A 23073-nucleotide genomic window follows, 5' to 3' on the forward strand; every position below is an offset into this window, starting at 1 on the left:
TGGCAGCACAAATGAACCAGCTGCTAAGGGATGGGACTCACCCTGAATGGCTAACCGAAGGGCGAACGATCCTGATAATGAAGGATCCCTCAAAGGGTACAGTCCCATCCAACTACCGGCCAATAACCTGTCTCTCCACAACATGGAAGCTCATGTCAGGCATCATCGCAGCTAAGATAAGTGGGCACATGAGTCAATACATGAGCGAAGCACAGAAGGGCATTGGTAAGGATACCAGAGGAGCCAAACACCAACTCCTGGTAGACAGAACAGTCGCCCAAGACTGCAGAATGCGACACACCAACCTGTGCACAGCCTGGATCGACTACAAGAAAGCCTATGACTCAATGCCACACACATGGATCACTGAATGCTTGGAGCTGTACAACATCAACAGAACTCTAATGGCCTTCATTGCAAACTCGATGAGGTTGTGGAGAACCACCCTTGAAGCCAATGGGAAGCCACTTGCCCAAGTATCCATCAAATGTGGCATATACCAAGGAGATGCACTGTCCCCACTGCTGTTCTGCATAGGTCTGAACCCCCTCAGCCAAATAATAAACAAGACTGGCGATGGATACCGACTCCGAAACGGGGCCACCATAAGTCACCTCCTCTACATGGATGACATCAAGCTGTGAGCCGGTAAGTGAGCGAGACATCGACTCGCTGATCCACACCACCAGGATCTACAGCTCGGACATCGGGATGTCATTCGGACTCGAGAAATGTGGGAGGATGGTGACAAAGAGAGGCAAGGTAATCCACACAGAAGGGGTCTCACTCCCAGAAGGAACAATAGCAGACATTGAGGACAATTACAAGTACCTTGGAATACCACAGGCAAACGGCAACCTTGAACAGGCAACAAGGAATGCGGCAACAGCCAAATACCTCCAACGAGTAAGGCAAGTCCTAAGAAGCCAGCTCAATGGCAAGAACAAATCCCAGGCAATAAACAGCTACGCCCTGCCAGTGATCAGATACCCTGCGGGAATAATAAGGTGGCCAAAGGAAGAGATACAGACCACAGATGTTAAGACACGAAAGCTCCTCACCATGCATGGAGGGTTCCACCCCAAATCCAGCATCCTGAGACTGTACGCTAGCCGCAAGGAAGGAGGCCGAGGACTAGTGAGCGTGAGAGCCACTATCCGGGATGAAACATCCAAGATTCATAAGTACATCAAGGAGAAGGCCCCGACAGATGACGTGCTGAGTGAATGTCTCAGGCAGTGGAGAACAGAGGATGAGATGCTGGAAGAGGGACCATCATGGGAGGACAAGCCCTTGCACGGGATGTACCACCAGAACATAACTGAAGTGGCTGATCTCAACAAATCCTACCAATGGCTTGAAAGGGCTGGGCTGAAGGACAGCACAGAGGCACTCATCCTGGCTGCACAGGAGCAGGCCCTGAGCACCAGAGCCATAGAGGCCCAGATCTACCACACCAGACAAGACCCAAGGTGTAGACTGTGCAAAGAGGCCCCAGAGACGGTCCAGCACATAACTGCAGGGTGTAAGATGCTGGCAGGCAAAGCATACATGGAACGCCATAACCAAGTGGCTGGCATAGTATACAGGAACATCTGCGCGGAGTACGGACTGGAAACCCCAAGGTCAAAGTGGGAAACACCTCCCAAGGTGGTAGAGAACGAGCGAGCCAAGATCCTGTGGGACTTCCAGATCCAGACAGACAGAATGGTAATGGCGAACCAACCAGACATTGTGGTGGTGGATAAAGAGCAGAGGAAAGCCGTAGTGGTGGATGTGGCAATACCAAGCGATGGCAACATCAGGAAAAAGGAACATGAGAAACTAGAGAAATACCAAGGGCTCAGAGAAGAACTGGAGAAGGCTTGGAAGGTGAAGGCCACAGTGGTGCCTGTGGTGATCGGAGCACTGGGGGCTGTGACCCCCAAACTGGAGGAGTGGCTACGACAGATCCCTGGAAAAACATCCGAAATCTCAGTCCAGAAAAGTGCAGTCCTAGGAACAGCAAGGATACTGCGCAGAACCCTCAAGCTCCCTGGCCTCTGGTAGAGGACCCGAGCTTGGAAAGTGGATGAGACCACCCACGGAGGGTGAGAATAGAGTATGTGTATATAAAGCATATATATGAGAGAGAGAGAGCGAGAGATAACAGAAATGAGCGTCTTAAATGTAAAGTAGTTTATAACTGAACTTAAAGTTATTAATGTCTAAGCAAGTAGAAAATTACAGGTGTTATGACTACAACGCCCTTTAGTCAAACATTCAGTCAACATCCACATGGATATTTTATTTGTTTTAATTATACTGTATTGTATGTATTACTGTATTGTAATGTTTAGCTCTAAATTTACTGGCATTTTTTTACAACTGACAAAGACCAAAAGCTTCCTCAGTCTGAGGGAAGTTCCATATTATCCTCCAGTTTGGCTTCACTTTACACTTGCAAAGAACTGGCTCGTTACGTGAACAAAAGACACAAAAGTGAGTAGGTGTGATGAACCCTCCCCCAAGAAGGACACCAGACTGAAAGAGTTGACATGACTCAACTTCCACACAACTTCACCTGAGCCATGAAAACCAGATATATTTGTAAACTGCTTAAAAAGAAAATTCTTCATGGATCCATAACTTTAAAGGTTCCACTCAAATCAAGGCTCTGTTAACATAATGCTGTATGAAGGAATTTAGTTACTGTCCATACAGTACGTCTCCCTCAGAGAACCAACAGCCTAGTGGTTAAGGCACAGAAGCTCCCAGCTAGAGACTCCTGGTGTAAACTTGCCTCTGGTGTCTTTTGTGTACCACACAAATTCAAGTGACACAAAATACAGAGATCTGCATACATATGTGTTATGAGTTATGCCAGCTGATATTCTTTCAGTTCTGTGTCATTTCAGTCACCTTTTACTGCCAAATGTCACAGCAATCGGCTGATTGTGACTGTTCAATAATTTTCAAGTTAATTTACAGACTTTTCTTAAAGCAGAAACATTACCAAAAGTGCAGGAACCTTCAGTCTGAGTAAAGGCACTATCCTCTATTTACAATAGGCTTCACTTCACACCTGTAAAGAACTGGCTCATCAGTTGAACAAAGGACTGTGAGAAGGTGTGAAGACCATGTCCCCCATGAAGGACATATAATGTAGAAGCTCCTTGAGAAACATTTCTGCTCTAAAAGGATGTAGTGATCCAACTTTCAGACAACTTGGTTTAGAAATTGGTCAAATGAACTGGACGTTTATAAAATCTGTGAATAAAACTTGTTAAAAAGAAAGTGTTAAGTCTATGGCTTTAGGATATAAAAGTTTCTTATTTTAAACCACCAACTAACAAAAACAGTTTAATTAAAAACTGTGGGTGAGAAGTTGTGTGCTTTAACCACTAGGCTCTTATAAGTGATGGATGGATGAAGTAGTTCACAAATGTATCTGGTTACATCAGGTAACAGCACTGCAGGACTCTGGTGCTTTGGGGAGAAGGGGGTGGTGTGAAACCAGTCTAACTGGTGCTGTGGATGGCCGTTCTGTCTGAAAAGAGGCTCTCTATTGTTATGTTCATCTAAGCTTGATTAGAACATTGAAATGTTCTTTTTTTAATTTAAAACAGCTCCTGAAGCAGGCAGACTGACACACACTACATTCAAGTGAATAAGAATAATATATAGAATGAGAATTTAATAATTTCATTTGTGAAGTCCAACTCAACCTAATACAGCCAGTAACTGATAAACCTCCAGAAGGTAGTTTGGCAGCTGTGGTAGCGTGAGCTGCCGATGCTTATCTATGATTAAAAAAAAGTTAGTACAACATTCAATTCTGAAATGAAGTCAACTGTTCCAGTTTTCTCAACTTTTTAGTTCACTGTTTACACAGACTATTGTCTGTCTGTCTGTTTGTCTGTCTGCCCTAGCAAACAGTGTAGAACTGACATTATCAGATCTATGTTCTGTTCTCAGAACTGTGCCTATACTTGCTGTTTGACTCTAACTCTACGGGTCAGATACTAAAGCTCCACCTTTTGGTTTTACCCTGGAATTGCGTCTTTGGTGCTAAAATAAGGGGTGGCCTCATTAACATTTTTAACACCTTCCCCAGACAGACCAAGGAGGGGAGCTGCTGACAGTCGGCTGATGAGGGTGTGATAAGTGTGTGATCAGCGTCAGAAGAGTGACTGACAGTCGACTGAATTTAGCGAAAATGAACCGCTCCATCTGTAGACACATACATTCAGGGCCAGGGGTGGGCTCTTTCACTGGGGCGTGGGGCTGAGGTCAGTTGTGGCCTCGCCTACTGGTCCTGGTGTAGAGATCACCATCCAGTTTTAACTGCAAAAAAGACATTTAGGGTGGGGGGAACACTGTCCGGGGGACACACCGTTAGCCAGCGGTGCGCGTGGTGCGATTGGAGTGTGTATGAGTATGTGCACATACCTTAACACTATTATTGGCATTAGTATTAATCTCCAGTACAACAGTTGTTTAGTTATGAATGTGTTAGCCTAAGGTACATCCCTGCTTATTTATTTTGCACCGATTGTTTACTTGTTTTACCAGATTTGCTTGGTTTCAGCAGCTGGTTGTTCATCACAATATGGCATTCAGTGTAATATATGCTGCTTGTTAAACTGCTGGACAGAACACACAAAAAAAACATTAAGAGGAAGTGTGTGTCAAATATTATGAACTAACCAATAATATGCATAGAGGTGCTACACTAAGCATCAGGAGGTTTACCTGTCAATCAAAGCTGCAGTTGTTCCGTAGTCATGCAGACGAAAGGCGGGAAAATCAAAAATCTGAAATCTGCTTCATTCTGCTTTGAGAAAGCATCATTGCGCCCCTGCTAAACAGGCTTGTTGCAGCAAAACCATAATAGCTATCACAAAAATACCTTAATTTTAATGAATGTCAAGGCTTTAATGAGCAACTGGTGTGGATTTTATGTTTGAAGAATAAAAATTGTGGCTTGATTTGAAAATGTCATACTTCTGTTTTCTTAAAAAAGTCTCAAAGACAAATGGATCTCTGCGCTTTGAGGTCGATGGCGACTGAAGTATAGGTCTGATGACTTAGCCACACACATCATTAAAAGGAAGGAAAGTATGACTATGATTTAGTGATAAAATTATGTTGATAGAGTGAAAACGAGCCATCACATTCTAGCTGTGACATCACGCACTCTAGCTCATGCAATACACACTAAAAAAAGAAAACAAAAAAAGGAAAAGCTGAATATTTAAAGGTCCATGCTCACGCTTTTTTCATGCTACACAATGCTAAAGAATTGAACCTCGATGTCTCAGTAAGGTGTCTGTAACCTTTCATGCCAAAAAGCACCGTAGATCGCCCACACGGCCCGTCTGAAAATGTGTGTTTTAAGCTCTCGTCCACAACGCTCTGTTTTAGGAGTGTGTCTCAAGCAAAGTTGATCGCCACACCCCTTTGAGGAAGCGCATAGCCGTGATCCGCCGCCGGATCAAACGTCATAGTCACTGAATCCATTGTAACAGCGAAACTGGCTACCTTGTCCTCGTAGTGGAGTTCAACCATACATTTGATCCAAAATCTGTCTCTGAAGTTGAATGGAAGGTTAAAGTGGTTACACTTTGACTGGCGCAAGTATGGGGTGCCAAATGTAAAAGGAGCACCTATAACTAGTTTTCTCACATTTAGTTAAACATCTGACTCTGGATCGGCGACAATACTGAAGGGAAAGCTGAAGTCTAATGAAGCCATCATGGCCGTCAGCTCCGGCTCCCTCCGGTTATCGGAAATTGAATAGGCTGTAACGGCAAGTGTGGAATATATAATATTTATAATGGAATGGTTTCCACCGGTCATTATCCACACCTGCACTTCATTAGTAATCAGTTCACCGTGTATATAAGCATCACCTCTCACCCCAGTACATCGCCAGATTGTCGAGTCCTAGTACCGCATTCCAGCGTTCGGGTCGAGTTGTCTTGTTTTCTGATCGCGCCTGTCTTTGACCCCGATTCCTGCCTGAACCTCGTCTGTACCTTCGCTCTGGATTTTGTGGTAAACCGTACGACTGTCTGACCATTGAGTTTTGTCTAGCCCTTGCCTGTACCTCTGCCGAGTTTATCTGTGTACCGAACTCCTGCATGTTTCCCGGACCTGACCTGGCCTGCTCTCTTTGTACCTGAAGAACTGAGACACACCGTGTATGACCTGGGCTGCTTAACTACACCGATACAATAAACACAGTTTATTTCATCAAGCTCTCGAGTGCGCTGTGCATTTGGGTCCTCCTCCATGTGTTCCTGACACTGTATAAGAACATGGAAAAGCATTGCACTCTTCACAAATGCATCCTTGTTGTCCATAGTGACTGGATTTGGAAGACCTTCGATATAGTTCTGCCATGATTCACAGTATCCGATGGCTTGATCCAACTCATCCTTTGATGCAGCTTGATCAACCTCAAGGTCAATAAAGCAAACACAACCATGAATTAAAAGAGGCACTCGTTTAACATAAATGCTCCTAATATTGAGGTTAGGGCCATGCATATACCTTCTTGAGGGCTTCTCTCAGCTCCATGTCAGCTACATCATCTGGAGTCACATTGAACTGAAAGTGCCCTGTCAAGAGGTAGCCCACCACAAGAGGGGAAAGCAGAGCTGGAGGCTCACCACCCTGGACTATGATTGTGGTCATCATCTGTCCAATAGTGTGATACAATCCATTTTGCACGAGTAATGTTGGGTCTTGGAATAAAGTCATTTTAAGACTCTAAGAAAATGACAAAATATTGCACAGTACAATAAATACAAAAACATGTTAATAGTATATAAAAATCAAAACCAACAACCCTAACTTTGATCTTATCTCCTATTAAGATAGGTCCTATAATCGAAACGTGTAATTAGGGCAACTTATGAAAAAGCACCTTCAAAAGCTCCACTCTCCTTGTAGATGGCTTTTACAAGTAGACGAAAGAATTCCCGCCTAGGCCCTATAAGGTCTTCAGCATCTTCAGTGATGTCTTCATCACTGGCAAATGTCACATATAGCAGGTCACATATAGCATGTGAGTGCTCTCAGCAAATCTCTGTCTGCTAAACTGTCTGAGGGTAGTTGTCCACAGGTTCCCTTGACTGATGTAGATTGGCTTGTGAGATGTCGTAACAACCCTCTCACTGTGTGCTTTTACAATTCCAGTTATTTCTTCTTTGGACAGTGTTCTTGCAAATCTTCAAGATAAGTGATCAAAAGTAAACAAACCAAAATCAAAATTAATGTCCATCTGAGAGGTACACTACAAATACTTTACTGAAATGTTATGTATGCCATGTAAGATTACCTTGAATCCTGTAAGGATGAAGATCCTGCCTCTTCTGAAAGACTGCGTCTGATGGCCTCCTCAATGGCTTCTTCATCATCAACATAGACAGGACTAAAAATATATGAAAGGTAAAAATAAATTCCATACCATAAAACGGCCTACAACAACTGAATAAACACATTCATACATAAAATCTGTGAAGTGAGTAGTAGCTTGATTCGGTCCTTGCTGTTCATGTAATTTCATCTCAATGTCAGCTTGAGGCCTGGTTACTTCACCCTCCTGCCTTTTATATTGTTCCCTCTGGGATATGGATGATACATTTGTCCGTCTTGCTGTATGAAAAAATCTGTCATTAATATAACCACATTATTAAAATAAATGAACTTACCATCTAACCTACTGTAGATTAGTTGTGATTTGCAAGAGAGACATTTTCTTTTCTTTCTACTCACATCTCCTTAGTTGTGGAGCTTGGCTTTCAAAATCACTGTCATCAGAGAGTTCCACAAGCAAATTCTGTATAAAAAGGATAGGATATACATAACAGGAAAAAAGCAATGTTAAAAGTTATAGTTTCTATCCTGTGTTTAGAGGTGGGTTTTGGGTTGAGCTATGTGCTCCAGGTTGACTTTGAATATTAAACAGTTTTTTTGTGCATTTAGTGTGTAGTCAAAATGACCTTATAAACATTAAATTACATAAGGCTTAATGATTGCAGAGAGGAAGAGATATCATTTGTAGTTAAACCAACAAGTTTAAATTGGCAATTTATGCAACAACATGCTCACCTGTGATGGAGCTTCCATTACTGCCATGATGTACATACAAAAGTTGGAACACATGGACGCAACTTCTTTACCACCCCAGGGGAAATTGGAGGTGACCTGTGTTTTCATTAGTTTTTTGCACCCCTTGATGGTGCTCAAAAACTGAAACGGTAATAACTGGTGTTCTGATAACCCAAATACTCGTCTGAAAATAGCTGTTATTTCTCAGCTTAATTGGTCTTCAGTCCATTCAGTAGAAAATGACATTTTTCCAATAAGGCAAGGTCAGCTGACCTACTCCGAGGATCTCCTCTGTGAATACCAAAGAGTGATGACTCCAGTGAAAAAGGCAAACACACAACTTCCTTTGTGTATGTTTTGACATGCTTTCTGTTTATGTGTCTGGATCGATGCACGTGACGTCCAGGGATGGATGGCAGAGGCACCTGTATTGAAAACAAGCAGACAGAATATCGTTGTATAGTGAACTGTAATCAGTGTAATGCTTATATGCATTTAGGCTGACATGTAATGCTGTTCAGACACTTGTAACCACAGCATCACTTACTGATCTCAGTGATGTGACAGCAGTAGCTAGGCTGGCAGTGCCTATGTGTGTCACCTGGTAGTGTGGAGACCTGAAATAAGAGCTTGTATTTTAATATTGACAGTTTTGATTGACTTTCATAATACATAGTCATAGATAGTCATACATACAATGTTCCCATTTAAAAAAAGTTAAAAGCAAAAATTAGCAGAATAGAATAAGGAGTTGTTTAATAAAGTTGAACAGCTTAGAGAAAGAGTATCGGTCACAAAACCTTCGTTTATACTGTAGCTTGCAACTACCTTACGTAAGACGGCTAGCTAGTAAAGTTAGCTAACTGTAATTCCCGACAGGTCCAATAGAAATATTCCATTCAAACCTACTTAACTCACCGTTAATGGTGTATTCAACGCCTGCGGAACAGCAGCTTGAAGTGCAGCCCGCACACCTGCCGTTACAGCCCGTTCAATTTCCGATAACGGGAGGGAGCCGGAGCTGACGGCCATGATGGCTTCATTAGACTTCAGCTTTCTTTCCAGTATTGTCCGCCGATCCAGAGTCAGATGTGGGCGGGGCTGTGCGCACAGCTTGAGGTGTGTGAGTCCGTGTCACTGATCTGAGATGAGCACCACGAGTGACGTTTGAGGGTAGGGGTGGAGAGTGTTTGCATATATCATGAATATTCAGTTTTACACTCGGCAAACATTTAACATTTACATTTAACATTTACATTTAAAATTTACATTTAACATTTACATTTAGATATATTATTTAGATTTACATTTAACATTTACATTTAACATTTAGACTTTTGAACATTTAACTAAATGTGAGAAAACATGTGGTGTCATTTAACTAAATCTGAGAAAACTAGTTATAGGTGCTCTTTTTACATTTGGCACCCCATACGCAAGGTACGTCTAACTGGCAATTTCACATTTAATTTAATTTATTGATTTATATAATATGCAACTTGATTAGCTGCTAATGCTAATACCAATGGTTGCCGATAAGCAGCCTGAATTAATATAACAGAATATTCATAACAGGACTACAGCTTGTTTGGGAGCATAGCTTGATAAACTAATATAAACTCATGTTTTTTTCTTTCTCGTTCTGCTGCTGTGTCAAAATAATTTTTCCATAATGGGGTCTTCAGCTGCACCTTATATTTTGCCGTATTTGTCTGTAATTAAGTGCCAATGTGGGAACGGTGAATGCCTGCAGAGACAACAGCAACTGTTGCAGTCAAGATATTGCATACATCTACTGTCATGTATGGTTGATGATCCAGGACTGGAGCCAGTATGATTGAATGTGTATTCATTACAGAACACATTTAATATACAGTATATCAGACAATTACACATGCATGGAATAAATCAGTATCTCAGAAATTCATAAACAATTTTAGAACATTTTACTATTTAGATTAATCATAACATACCTGGGAACTCTGGTTTACAAACATAGTTTTGGTTCTAAATACATATTGACCTAATATACTTTTAATTGCTTTTAGTAAGGTGTACGATATATCAAGTGCTAATATGTAACTAATAGAAATGTAGTTATTGTTTTTTTCAGAACTATGTCTGTGTGTATCTCAAGTTGTTGCAGGTATCTAGCCTAGAAGTCTTGTGAGCTGGTGCTGGGGACTTCTAGGGTAAAGAGTCCAAGTTGTCATCCCACCTTCCCTGGTCTGGATCAGGGCAGTGTTTCCTGAGGGACAAGGCACCTATGTTGGACTTAGAACACCTGTGAAATACCTAAATTATTGTTTTCGTGGCAATACCCCAAATATAGTTCATACATTATAAAACACTTGTCTGTTTTCCCTCATAAAAAGTAGTTTATTGAAACAGCAATAGTGAAAGCCAACTTTATTGTCAACCAATGCACCAGCACTATAATGCTGGATAAGTTACCTTCACAGCTCAATGTGCAGACCACAAAATTAATGGGTAGGATTCATAGTTATGTTGAAAGCATAGTTCCTGGAGTGGAACAGGTACAGTCATGGGCAGTTGGCTGGGGAGATGTGAGGATCTTTTTTGTCTTCACGTGTTGGAAGACATCGGAAGCAGTGCAGCTGCTGTACAGCATGAATTTAAGCAGAAGGAACTGGTTAAGAGCCGGGGCAGACAGCTGAAGGGAACCAAATTCAGCGTAAACAACCAGTTCCCCAAGGAGATCCTCGACCGCCGCCGCCGACTGTTCCCCATCCGTAAGAGGTTCATGGCAGAAGGCTGCAGGGCTGTCGTCAGCGTCGACAAACTGTACGTCAACGGAGAGCTCTACCGGGACCGGGAAGCAACTCCGTGGCTCTACTAGCAGGTGGTATGTAACAACAATGGTTTAATATAAAAGGTTTGTTAAAAAATAATAGATGCAATGCAACTATGTGTTATAACTTTACATCCAGTATTCAAACTTGTTCCCTCGCAGATGTTTTATGTAAATGTTTATTGTCATTCTAATGTCACTCACTCACTTTGCAAAGCGCTCATTCTCAGCTTTTCCATTATTGTGTGAAAGAAGAAGAAATTAACTCTTAATAGTCCCACAGTGGGGAAATTCATTCTCTGCATTTGACCCATCCCCCTTGGGGGAGCAGTGAGCTGCCACATGAGCGGCGCTTGGAGAGTTAGCATGAAGTGTCTTACTCAAGGACACACCTGAAGCCGAGGCGGGGGATCGAACCGTAGACCTTTTGCCTTCCAAGGTTGACACTCTACCAACTGAGCTACCAGGCCATGTTGTGCCTAAGTGAGTGGGAGATGTCACAGCTAGAGTGTAGAGAGATGCTCTCTTACGCCAGAATTTTTCTCTTTAACTCGTCACTACAGCCACAGTTTTCACTCTATCAACCTATTTTCTTCACTCGTTTGTAGTCATACTTGTCTTCTTACTAATGATGTGCCTGGCTAAGCCATCAAAACTATGCTTTAGTCTGTATCTGCCTCAAAGCACAGAGAGTTCCAGAAATCCTCCCATTCACTCCAATGGAAAATACTCTCTGACTTCTGGGTAAAATCACAGAGTGACAGGCATTTTTAAATCTCGACTGTGGCTACAATTTTCAATCCACAAGCATAAAACTCACACCAGTTGCTCATTGAAGCCTTGGGATTCATAAAGTGAAGTTTTTTTGTGATAACCTCTATGGTTTTGGTGTAACAAGCCTGTTAACCTGGGGTGGAAATCAGCCTCACTCCAGCTCTTTGTGCTGATCAGTGGAGGTTCCTGCCTGTTCCATGACAACGGCGCAGCTGCAGCAGATAAGGGATTGATCTCAGTAGCACTTTGACTTACAAGTCAAACTCCTAATGCTCACAGCAGCTCTATGAATATTATTGATAAGTTCATTGCATTGTTGATTCCTAATAAGAGTCAGTGTAGACATTAAGCTTTTTTTAAACTACCTGGTCTGTCTAATAGTTGAGGGGGTGTTTTTAAGAAATTAAGTCAACATTACAGCGTTCAAAAATATATGCAAATTTATAGCACAATGCATTGTGGGTAATGCACCATAACAGAACGTGGTGTTAATAGGAGTGACCTTTAATGATGAACAATTTTTTGATGAGGCTCTTCTGATTGACACAAGAGACTAATCTTTGCATCCACAGCAGTCAGGTAAGATATGACACCACTGAAGATTGTCACTTGGAATGTACGTGGAATCAATAAGAAGGAGAAACGATTTAAAATATTTAATCATTTGAAAACCCTACAAGCAGACATTGTTTTATTACAGGAAACTCATATTCCCAAAGTTATAAATTACACTCTGGCATCAGCAGAGTTCCCACATGCTTACTTAGCCGGTTACAGTTCTAAACAAAGAGGGGTCGCCATCCTGATAAATAAAAAGATTAACTTTACTCATAACGATACCATTGTGGATCCAGAAGGGAGATATATAATCATTAATATCTTGATAGGAAACATTGAATATTGCATAGCTAATGTGTATGGTCCTAATGTTGACGACCCCTCTTTCTTTCACAGCTTCTTCACATCACTGTCTGCTCACTCTGGTTCCAAACTTATAGTAGGAGGGGACTTTAATTTAGTATTTAACCCAGAGTTGGACAGGCTAAGCAAAGCTGGGAGCAACAGGAACTGGCAATCAGTACAGACCTTAAAACAGTACATGGATGACCTCGGTCTCTGTGACACATGGCGTTCTCTTCATCCTACATCCAGGGAATATACCTTTTTCTCGCCATTCCACCACTCTCACTCCCGTATAGATTATATTTTAGTAAATAACTGTGGTGAGTGAGCTCTGCTGCTCACTCGAGACGTGGAACGCCGTGCAAAAAACAACCAAAAAAAGATGGCTTGCTCGCAGATGGTGAGTTTATTCAGTCCAAAAGTATAGTGCAGAAAAGAATCAGGTGCAGTATTTACAGTTGCTCCAAAAACCCTGCGGGTGCAACAGACAAAAAAAAAGAAAAACAGAATGATAAGGACAACTATGGATGAGGAAATCAACCTGAAAAAAAAAACCTGCTCAAATAAAAGGAATGTCTTTTCTCTTCGTCAACACTCTCTCACAAACCAACTCGCTCTCCGTCCAGTCCACTCTCCCCCACAAGGGAGTTTGGCCACTCTTCTTAAAGGCCTGGCCCCGCCCCCTTCAACTGGGTGGAACCATTCTCCAGAACGTTCTGGAAACTAAACATTTATAATCCCAATATTCACCTTTAAACAAGTATAAATCAATCGCCCATATTCCCACAATAATTCTCAGATTCATAACACAAGAATACCCCACAAATAATGACTAGGACCAAATAATAACAACAAACAAAAGTGGTTTTGTCGGACCCGCGCCTCGCGCCGAGGCGACACTGCAATGACGTCAAAAGTGAGCGTCGCCCAGCTGTCCGGTTTTGCCGGCGCGACGCGGGAGTCCGACTACTCCCGACACGTAAGTACTGACACAAGAAACCAAAACCAACAAAAGTGACAAGTGTATGTGGTTAGTCTAACGGCGTAACAAGATGTAATGGTGGTGAAATGTCCAAATGGCCGCACGATTGCGTGTGCACCCGCTCTCTGCGGCCAATCAGCTGGTGCGTGTGTGTGTGTTTGTGTGTGCGCACAGACCGGGGCTGCTCAGTGGGAAACAAACTGGCGGTTTGTCACAATAACTCAGTCTTACAAGATGTCTCTGACACCAATATTCATTCTATCACAATCAGGGATCATGCACCAATGTCCACTTCGTTGATTAAGACAGTCAAACCATCAACCAAGAATTGGAGGCTTAATACATCATTACTCAATGATCAAGACTTCATCAGTTATGTCAGGAGAGAATGGGCAACCTTTATAGAAATCAACAATACACCGGGAACCTCACCCTGTGTTCTTTGGTAGACTGGAAAGGCAGTTTTGCGCGGAAGAATTATTTCATATTCATCGCACAAGAAAAAAAAGGACATGCTACTTGAATTAGAATTAGAGCAAAAAATAAAATCTCTAGAGAATAAATATGCTGCCTCTCCAACCAATAATGTCCTAGAAGACCTAAGGAATCTAAAGCTGAAATTTAAAAATATAATTCATTGCAAAACTCAGTTCCAGATAAATCAATTACGCTGGGAGAACTTTGACCATGCTAACAAATGTGGTAAATTTTTAGCTAACCAGCTAAAAAATGATAAAGAGAAACAAATCATCCATTTAATAACTAATAAGAAAGTGAATATTACTTATGATCCCCATGAAATAAATGATACCTTTAAAAACTTTTACCAAGAGTTATATACGTCCCAAATAGATCCACCCACCTCAGCCATAGAGGCGTTTCTGAATAAACTAGAACTGCCAAAGCTAAATGAAGAACAATCCACAACTCTAGACGCATTGTTATCTTTGGCAGAACTACATAAAGCTCTGCAGGAGATGCCCAATAAAAAAGCTCCAGGACCAGATGGATTCCCAACTGAATTTTATGAAGAGTTCTGGTCCATGCTGGCACCCAGCTTTCACAAAATGGTAGCTGAAATTAAACAACAACATTCATTACCCACAAATATGAATTCTGCCTTCATAAGCCTGCTCCAAAAACCAGAAAAAGACCCTACACTCCCATCGAGTTATAGACCAATTTCACTAATAAACGTAGATCTAAAAGTAGTGTGTAAAGCACTTGCTAGAAGATTAGAAAAAATCACTCCATATATAATTCACTCTGATCAAACAGGCTTCATTAAAGGTAGACAGTCAACAAACAATATGAACAGATTAATCAACTTAATTGATTATGTCACCACCCATAAACTAGAGTCAGCCATCGTCTCCTTAGATGCAGAAAAAGCTTTCGATAGAGTAAACTGGCAGTTTCTTTTAACCACTCTGCACAAATTCAGCATTGGGAAATCATTCATAGACTGGATCCAAATATTATACAGCTCAACAAACGCCGCAGTCAGAACAAACAACCAGATCTCACCAAGGTTTAATCTGCATAGAGCACATGTGTTAAGCTCCGGTCCTCGAGGGCCGGTGTCCCTGCTGGTTTTCCAGCTCTCTCTGCTGATTACCTTGATCAGGTGTGTCAGTTGGCTTTTCCAGCTTGTCATTGACTGAGCACACCTGGTCAAGGTGATCAGTAGGAGCTGCGGCAGGAAGAGGTGGAAAACCAGCAGGGCAGCGGCCCTCATCGGCATCACTTTGACACCCCTGGCATAGAGGGACCAGACAGGGCTGCCCACTTTCCCCATCACTACTTGCAATATTTATTGAACCTCTAGCCGCAGCAATAAGACAGCATGAAGGAATTACTGGAATATCGACCAAATCAGTAAATCATAAAATAAGTTTATATGCTGACGATGTGTTACTGTTTCTCCTGGAGCCACAGACGTCTCTTCCTACAACTATCAGCCTCATAGATGAATTCTCAGGACTTTCAGAGTACTCTATTAACTGGACCAAATCTATAGTGCTACCACTTAACCTTAAGGTGACTAACATCTCCTCTACCACACTCCATTCAGGGAACATTAAATACTTGGGCATTGAATTGTCGTCTAGGCTATCAGAGCTTATTGATCTAAACTACAATCCATTATTAAAACAAATAGAAGCCAACCTCCAAAGATGGCAGTCCTTACCCATTTCACTTATGGGAAGAATTGCCACCATAAAAATGATGATCCTGCCAAAAATTAATTACATATTTTTAATGATTCCAACTCAGCCAGCCCAGGCGTGGTTTAAGACATTAGACTCCTACATCTCACAGTTTTTGTGGAAAACCAAGCCACCACGAATTAGTTTAAAAACTCTTCAAAAATCCAGACGCTGCGGCGGCCTAGAACTACCTAACTTCCACCACTATTTTCTTGCCAATAGACTGAACCATGTCCACAAATGGATAAAACCCATGCCAGCAGACTCCTCCTGGATAGACATTGAACAAACATTTTGTGGAAATATTAAAGTTGCTGATCTGCCATTTATCAGCACCAAAATCAAACATGATAGCTGTTACCCGAGCATTAGCATAAAAGCATCTCTGACAGCCTGATGGGATTTTCTTAAAATTAGTTGGTCAAAATACAAAACAAAAAGGCAATACACTTTCCAACTTGGCATACCAAAGGGATAACACATCTGAAATACAGTATATCAGGGAAAAGGACAGTATAAAATCTATATCTTAATTTCCAATGTAGATCAGACAGTGAGACTTCCGATTTCTAAATGGGAAGCTGATCTCAACATCACCACTAATTACACGTTCTGTAAAAATGTTCTAATTTATTCAGAATGACAAAAAATACAAATTTCCAACTAATACAATATAAAATTCTTCATAGAACTCACTATACAGGACAAAGGATGTTTCAAATGGGTCTCACAAACTCAAATATTTGCGCTCACTGTACAGATAACACAGCAGATAGATTCCTACTTGCATTCTGGTCATGTTCACCTGTGCAGCAATTTTGGCAAAGAGTATGTGAACACCTGTCAACCCAGTTAAGCTGTTCAATCCCAGCGGCCCCTGCACTTTGTCTTCTAGGAGATCTAAGTGGGCTTGATCTAGAGACAAACTCATCCCACACACTTCTTTCTGCCCTCTGTGTCGCAAAGAAGATCATCCTTATGAACTGGAAAACTAAAAAAAAATTAAACATTACTCAGTACCTGAACAGCTCGTTAGATTACACCACCTTAGGCACATTATCTGCTTCATCAAATCAATGACCAAAACTATACTCTGATTGATTCCATTTCCAGGTAAGGATGCGTGGAGCTCGGGTGCTGCGTCATGTCTGGCACAGTGGTGGGGGGGGGAGACTGGTGGTTGGGGGTGCCTGCTTACCTTAGGAACCGGGACAACGGGACTGGTGGATTCTGGGCTGGCCCCGTGGGTCCCCTGCGGCAGAGGTGTGGTGGCTGCTGAGACCGGCGGTCCTGTGCCGGAGTAGGGCCATTTTGAGGGTTGGCGGTGCCTGTCTCCGTGGAGCGGAGGCGGGCCTCCCTGCCGGGGTGCGGGGGGGGGGACCTGGGGGTGGAGACCTGGGTGACCTGTGTGTGAGCACTACACGGGGGCGAGCATGGGCATACTTGAGCGAGAGAATGGGTAAGTGTGAAAGAAGGGTGAGGATGGCTCTGGCTGTGCTGCGTGGGGTGCTTGGGCAGTAGTACTGCGGTCCCTGGGTCTCGGCTGTCTCTTCCTGGCTGGGGGTTGTGGGGGGCAGTGGGTTAGTTAGCAGAGCCAGTCGGGAACCTGGCTCTGCGGACCCTGGTGCTCTGCTTCCCAACTACATTGCTCCACATTCATCCACTTAGGTCTGCAAGGGGCGTCCTGCTGATGGAGGGACCGGGGCTACTGGGAAGTGGTTCCGTCCCTCCCAAGTGGGATGCTCTGCAGTTTTAATTGGATTAGTCATACACACTCATCCAGGAATCTGGGGGCTCCTTCCGGGGGGGCCAGTGGACGGAGCCTTCCCATTGATGGCTCTGCCTGCTGGACCCCTCGGAGAATTGGCTATCTCCCAAAGTTCCTCATACTTAGCCACATACACATACATTTAGGGCCGGGGGTGGGCTCTTTCACTGGGGCTGAGGCCAGTTGTTGCCTCGCCCACTGGCCCTGGTGGAGAGATCACCACCCAGTTTTAACTGCAAAAAGACATTTAGGGTTGGGGGGGGCACTGTCTGGGGGACACACCGTCAGCCAGCGGTCGTGCTCCTGGAGGTCTCACCCACCTTCAGTGCACTTTAGTTCCACACACTCACATCCAAGCTGGGTTGCAGGGTTCTGGGGTACCTTTTCTGCTGCCCTCTGCTTCTCCCAGGTTGGGGGAGTTGGGCGGGGCTCGGGAGGAGCTGCGGTCCCTGCCTGGGGCCACGTGGATGGCAGGTCGGAGACCTACCTTCCCCACGAATGTGACCAAGCGAATGGTGTGGGTGCAAGAACGTATCTGAGAATGCATTGGTTCACGTATGTTTGACTAGTTTGTTGTGGTAGAGTTTATGGTGTATGTGTGTTGATGTGATGATGTGTGTTGTACATGTGGGTGTATGCGTCTGTGTTTGTGTGAGTTTGAATGCATGTGGTGCGGTTGGAGTTTGGGGGGTCCGGTTTTCCGCCCAGGGTACGTTGATCGTCTGCCTGGGTGGTCTCTTTTCTGCTGACCCCCACCAATTGCTGGCCTTGTGCTGCAGGCCGGTGTGGTGCCAGGGTATGAGGTCGGGCCGATGGGGTGGGCTCCGCTTCTGTAGGGGTAGTGGACTGGAGGTGGGCCCCACTCTGGGCGCGGGGGCATCTCTTGGCGGGCTCCTTACGGACCGTGGGTGCTCAGGCTCCACTTTTTCAGGCCGACCCTCCCGCCGGGGGGAGTGTTTGTTGTTGCTTGTTGGATGGGCGTAGTGGCCGAGCTCCTCACGTCACCCTGGCTTCCACAAGTGGCATTGTTCATGCACCAAAGCTTGCCTCACCCTTTAGGTGAATGATGTTAAGCTACAGTTTTGTTAACCTTGTAGTGGGACACTCAAAACCTCAACAGGCTTTCCAAATCCAACTGTAAGTATTACTGAATACTTATCACTACGAATATTGATAATGTGTGAATATGGAAATTGTGGTGTTGTATGTCATGACTTTTATTAAGTAGTATGGGATATGTATATGCCTATATCATATGTATGCATATGTGTATGTATATGACATGTATATGTTTGTAGGAGTATGTGCACATACCTTAACGCTATTATTGGTATTAGTATTATTCTCCAAGGTAAACCACAGTACAACAGTTGTTTAGGTATGAATGTGTTAGCCTAAGGTACATCCCTGCTTATTTATTTTGCACCGATTGTTTACGTAACAGATTTGCTTGGTTTCAGGAGCTGGTTGCACCCCCCCCACACACACACACACACACACCCACACCCACACCCTAAAGCAAAAACTTAACCTGTCCACCAAAACAGCAACATCACACATATCTGGGATTAGCTAAATAAACCATTAAATAAACCATAAATCAAGAAGAGTATATATATTTTATATATACCGCTCTTGTTAAAGCAAAGCTGCCCATCACAATATGGCATTCAGCGTAAGATATGCTGCTTGCTAAACTGCTGAACAGAACAAAAAAAAAAGGAGGGGGGGCAGAGGTGTGCTGCTTGTGGAGGGGGGTGTTTTGAGCAGGGTTGCGCTATTGGTCAGGCTCAACCTGTCCTGTTTGCCACTTGCACCACAAACACTCATCATTTACCATGACTCGCAGCTGTGTTTCATCACAGTGACCTGTGGTGGCACCATGTGTCACTCTACTATGATGCTTGCATGTGCACAGATGGTGGTCAGGGTGGGGAACTATAATACAAACAGCTCAACACTAATCTGCTGACTTGTGTAGTCTTATTTTTTCTGCCATAATAACAGACAAAACATTTTGTGCCACACAGTGAAAATGCTGGTTTTTCAAAGTGCTGCATGCGTTTTGTGTGTTTACCTGACTGTGCGAGACTCACCTGTCCCAAAGCTTTGCATTCCTACAGGAGTTGGTGCAGCAGCCAGCGGTTATGAGAGCTGCAAGAGAATCAGTAAAAAACATGAACAAGGTCTGTCAGAGGTTGAGTTCAGGTTCAAATGTGACAATAATAAAACAATGGCTTTTATTTGAATGTCACAGAACTGCTTTTCAATGTGGTTCAATTACTGTAAAGAAGTATTTTTTTCCCTGTCAATCATCCTGACAACATTTTCAGTTCCAATTAACCACCTCTGTCCATGGTTTGATCATGAATACGTAACGAAACCTAAACTCACTGAACTTTAAGTATGAAAAAAAGAAAACACAACAAAAAAAATACATTAGGTACCATGAGTAAACTAAACTACTGTACATGAGGGTATAAGTAAGTAACATGAACTAATTAACTATTTAACTTACTAATTAACTGGTTAATCAGAGATGATTTCCCTTGCCCAGTTCTTCATCCTGGACATCCTGAAGATTGGGCAAAGTGCCAATAATTTTCTCTACATGACGAACTGCTAAATTGAAGTCTTTGTAGGTCTGAGGGTCAAGGGAGTGATGGAAGGTTCCTTCATAAATTCCCTACCATCTCCACTGTCTGCACTAAGAGGCCTGCTAAGCAACTACCTTCCTGTAGGCAGATTCGTCACCATCTTGGACATGGTCGATGTAGTCAGTGGTGTTGTATGCAAACTTCAGGAGTTTGAGAGAAATGTCCATGTATGTGCAATCATATGTAGAGCGAAAAGGGCAGTGGAGCTCCAGTGCTGGTTGTGATGGTTCCCCAATCCTACTAAATGTTTCCTGTCTGTCAGGAAGTTATTATTCCACTCACAGGTGGAGGTTGCCACAGAGAGCTGAGTAAGCTTAAGGAAGGAGTTCTGGTATGATGTGTGATGTTATAAGCCCAAACAGGACTGGCTTAAGTCCCTGGTCTGTTTAGGTGTTAGTAAGATGTAATGCCATTCCAAGTTAACATCGTCTACAGACCTGTTTGCTCTGTAGGCAAACTGAAGAGGATTAAGAAAGGGTCATTGTTGCCAGTTTATCTGCCCAAATTTTTAGGCAGGAGGGCGAGATGATGGAACAATCTCTTTTCTTGTTAGCACCGGTCTGACTAATGAGTTCTTTACATGTGAAGACCAACTACGTCACAGTGGAGAATCAGGCTTCATTAACTACATCACAGTGGAGGATCAGGCTTCATTAACTACATCACAGTGGAGGATCAGGCTACATCACAGTGGATCAGGCTTCATTAACTACATCACAGTGGAAGTTCACGCTTCATTAACTTCGTCACAGAGGAGGATTAGGCTTCATGTTTAACTACATCACAGTGGAAGTTGACGCTTCATTAACTACGTCACAGTGGAGGATCAGACTTCATTTACTAAGTCACAGTGAAGGATCAGGCCTCATTAATGTCACAGTGGAGGATCAGACTTCATTAACTACATCACAGTTTTTAAAGCAATCAAGGCTTGAGAAGCTCAGCTCACACAGATACTCTGTGCATAATGTCAAAATAACTTTGTTTGCCAGATAATAAAAGCTACAGTTGTAGCACTTAAAAGTGTCAGCCTTTACCGCAATCAGCTTTCATTTTCAGAGCGGTATCACCTTGTTTTAACCACGTTGGAGCATGTCTTACGTCTTTTTGGCCTATAGGTGGCGATCAACCCCCACACTGGCCCCTATGACGCCGTACTAAGACCATGGTATTTGGGCCCACGTAGAGTAACATTACAATGTCTTGGTGGTGTAATAGTTAGTTATTGTTTAACAGTCAGTTTAACAGCAGAAGTTGTAATTACTGTCAGCATTGTTATCTCATTTTTATATTTTGGCATACAAGATAATAACAAATGACTAATAGGGCTGGCTGCCTGTATTATTTAGCAGACGATTGTAGTATTTAGAATAGTAGTGTTTCCAAGTTATGGCAGTTCAAAACCGAAATAAGCAGCTGTACTGTATGCTTAGACGGACCGAGTGTGCGCTCCCACGTACAGCATTCGATTTGACATTATTCCTGCGGGAGAATCAGATGTCGCAAATAAATGTGAGCGACTCTGGATTTTGCCGACTTTGAAAGCGCCGGTAAATAAATACGTTTTACGAAGCGTCCACAGTCTGTGGTGTTCTTGTGTGCTCTGGGAGAGCGTTCCACAGACTAGGTGCAGCTGAGCAATTGTCCGATCAGTTATTCAGTTTTGTCTTCGGCTAAATAAGTGTAAAACAGTCCTTATTACTCATGCAGAATCAATATATGCAGAACAAACAACTTGCTGCACTAATGAGTCGGAGATCTGCTGAGTCCTGGCGTCATGTCATACCACAGAGAGAGTTTATTACAATTTATTTCTTTTTATTATATAATATCTTCTACAAGATAGCAGTCGTAGTCTGCCAGACTTGTGTGAAATACCATAAGAAGAGCGTTTTTAAAAAAGTCAAGTGAAAAGTTTTGGCGTCCCACAGTCTACGTAGGTGCAGTGATCACGCTGCCTGATCTCCCATGAAGCTTTTTCTTTGTCTCGGAGCTAAAGCATTTCACACCTGCTGACCAAGTGGTGACAATATGTTAACATGTCTCTCTGCCAATGCGGAGTAGGGGGAAGGGATGTGAAGTTTGCTTAACTGTTCTCACACACACCTTAAAAGTGGTCAAAGTGGTTTATGCTGAAGAGCAGAAGGAGTTATTTTCGTTTTCATCCAAAAAACGAGGAAAACGAGAAAACGACTTTTTTTCTCTTTGTCCATGTCTTCATGGAAACACTCGAGCCTGCCATTCGGGACTAGTGTCGTAATTCCAGAGTCGATTAGGATTGACTGGGTTGACTGGAGCCGTAATTCCAGCGTACTTGTTAAGACGTTAACAAAACGTGAAGGATTGTGTGAATGGGTCTATGTAGAGTGGAAACCTAATGGTTCTAACACAAACTCTACGCTTGACCATTGTCCCTAAGCGCATTTAACTCCTTAGTGGGAGTCGCAGGGATTGTCCTGTTTGTCTTGTTTGTTTTACGTGGGTTTGGATCAAAGTTGAGAGGTTGGTTTGTTGGGACAGCTACATCCGCAGAAAAACTAGTTTCTGTAGAAGCTTGGCGTAGTCGATGATCCTTGCAGACACTGTGACCGATCGTTCATCCTGACCAGAAAGAGTTTACACTTGAATGTCAAAAAGTTTATTCAGAATGGGTAACAGGAAAAGCAAACCTGCCACCATGAAGGGTGACTCCAAGTACATGAAGAAATTTTCACCTGGCAGTACTAGATTTTTGAAACTGTGGGAAAAGAAGTACGGGTTTGAGGGCAAACTGATGTATAGTCCGTGTGAGAAACTAGTTGAGAGATTAAAGGTTGTAGCTCTTAACACTCGCAGAGCCCCAAACAAAGAAAAACACCTGCAATTGT

At 43.0% G+C, this 23073-nt stretch overlaps 1 protein-coding gene across 8 annotated transcripts in view; it reads right to left on the reverse strand.

The window, feature by feature from the left end:
- LOC114870649 (coiled-coil domain-containing protein 85A-like) overlaps positions 1–23073 on the reverse strand; it is a 115435-nt gene that overhangs the window by 62120 nt on the left and 30242 nt on the right. For 2 of the 8 annotated variants that reach the window (XM_055502832.1, XM_029175565.3), the window contains exon 3: positions 19646–19703. In XM_055502832.1, coding sequence (XP_055358807.1) covers positions 19646–19703 — 58 coding nt within the window. Of the gene's footprint in view, positions 1–4226; positions 6444–6537; positions 6757–6913; positions 7218–7327; positions 7421–7496; positions 7645–7764; positions 7829–8100; positions 8526–8647; positions 10349–10494; positions 13062–16979; positions 17163–19645; positions 19704–23073 lie in introns of those variants that run through there. The other 6 variants (XR_008692681.1, XR_003788404.3, XR_008692682.1 and 3 more) reach the window with 6 other exon arrangements.

The sequence above is a fragment of the Betta splendens genome, chromosome 15 (assembly GCF_900634795.4).
Source record: "Betta splendens chromosome 15, fBetSpl5.4, whole genome shotgun sequence".
NCBI lineage: Eukaryota > Metazoa > Chordata > Actinopteri > Anabantiformes > Osphronemidae > Betta > Betta splendens.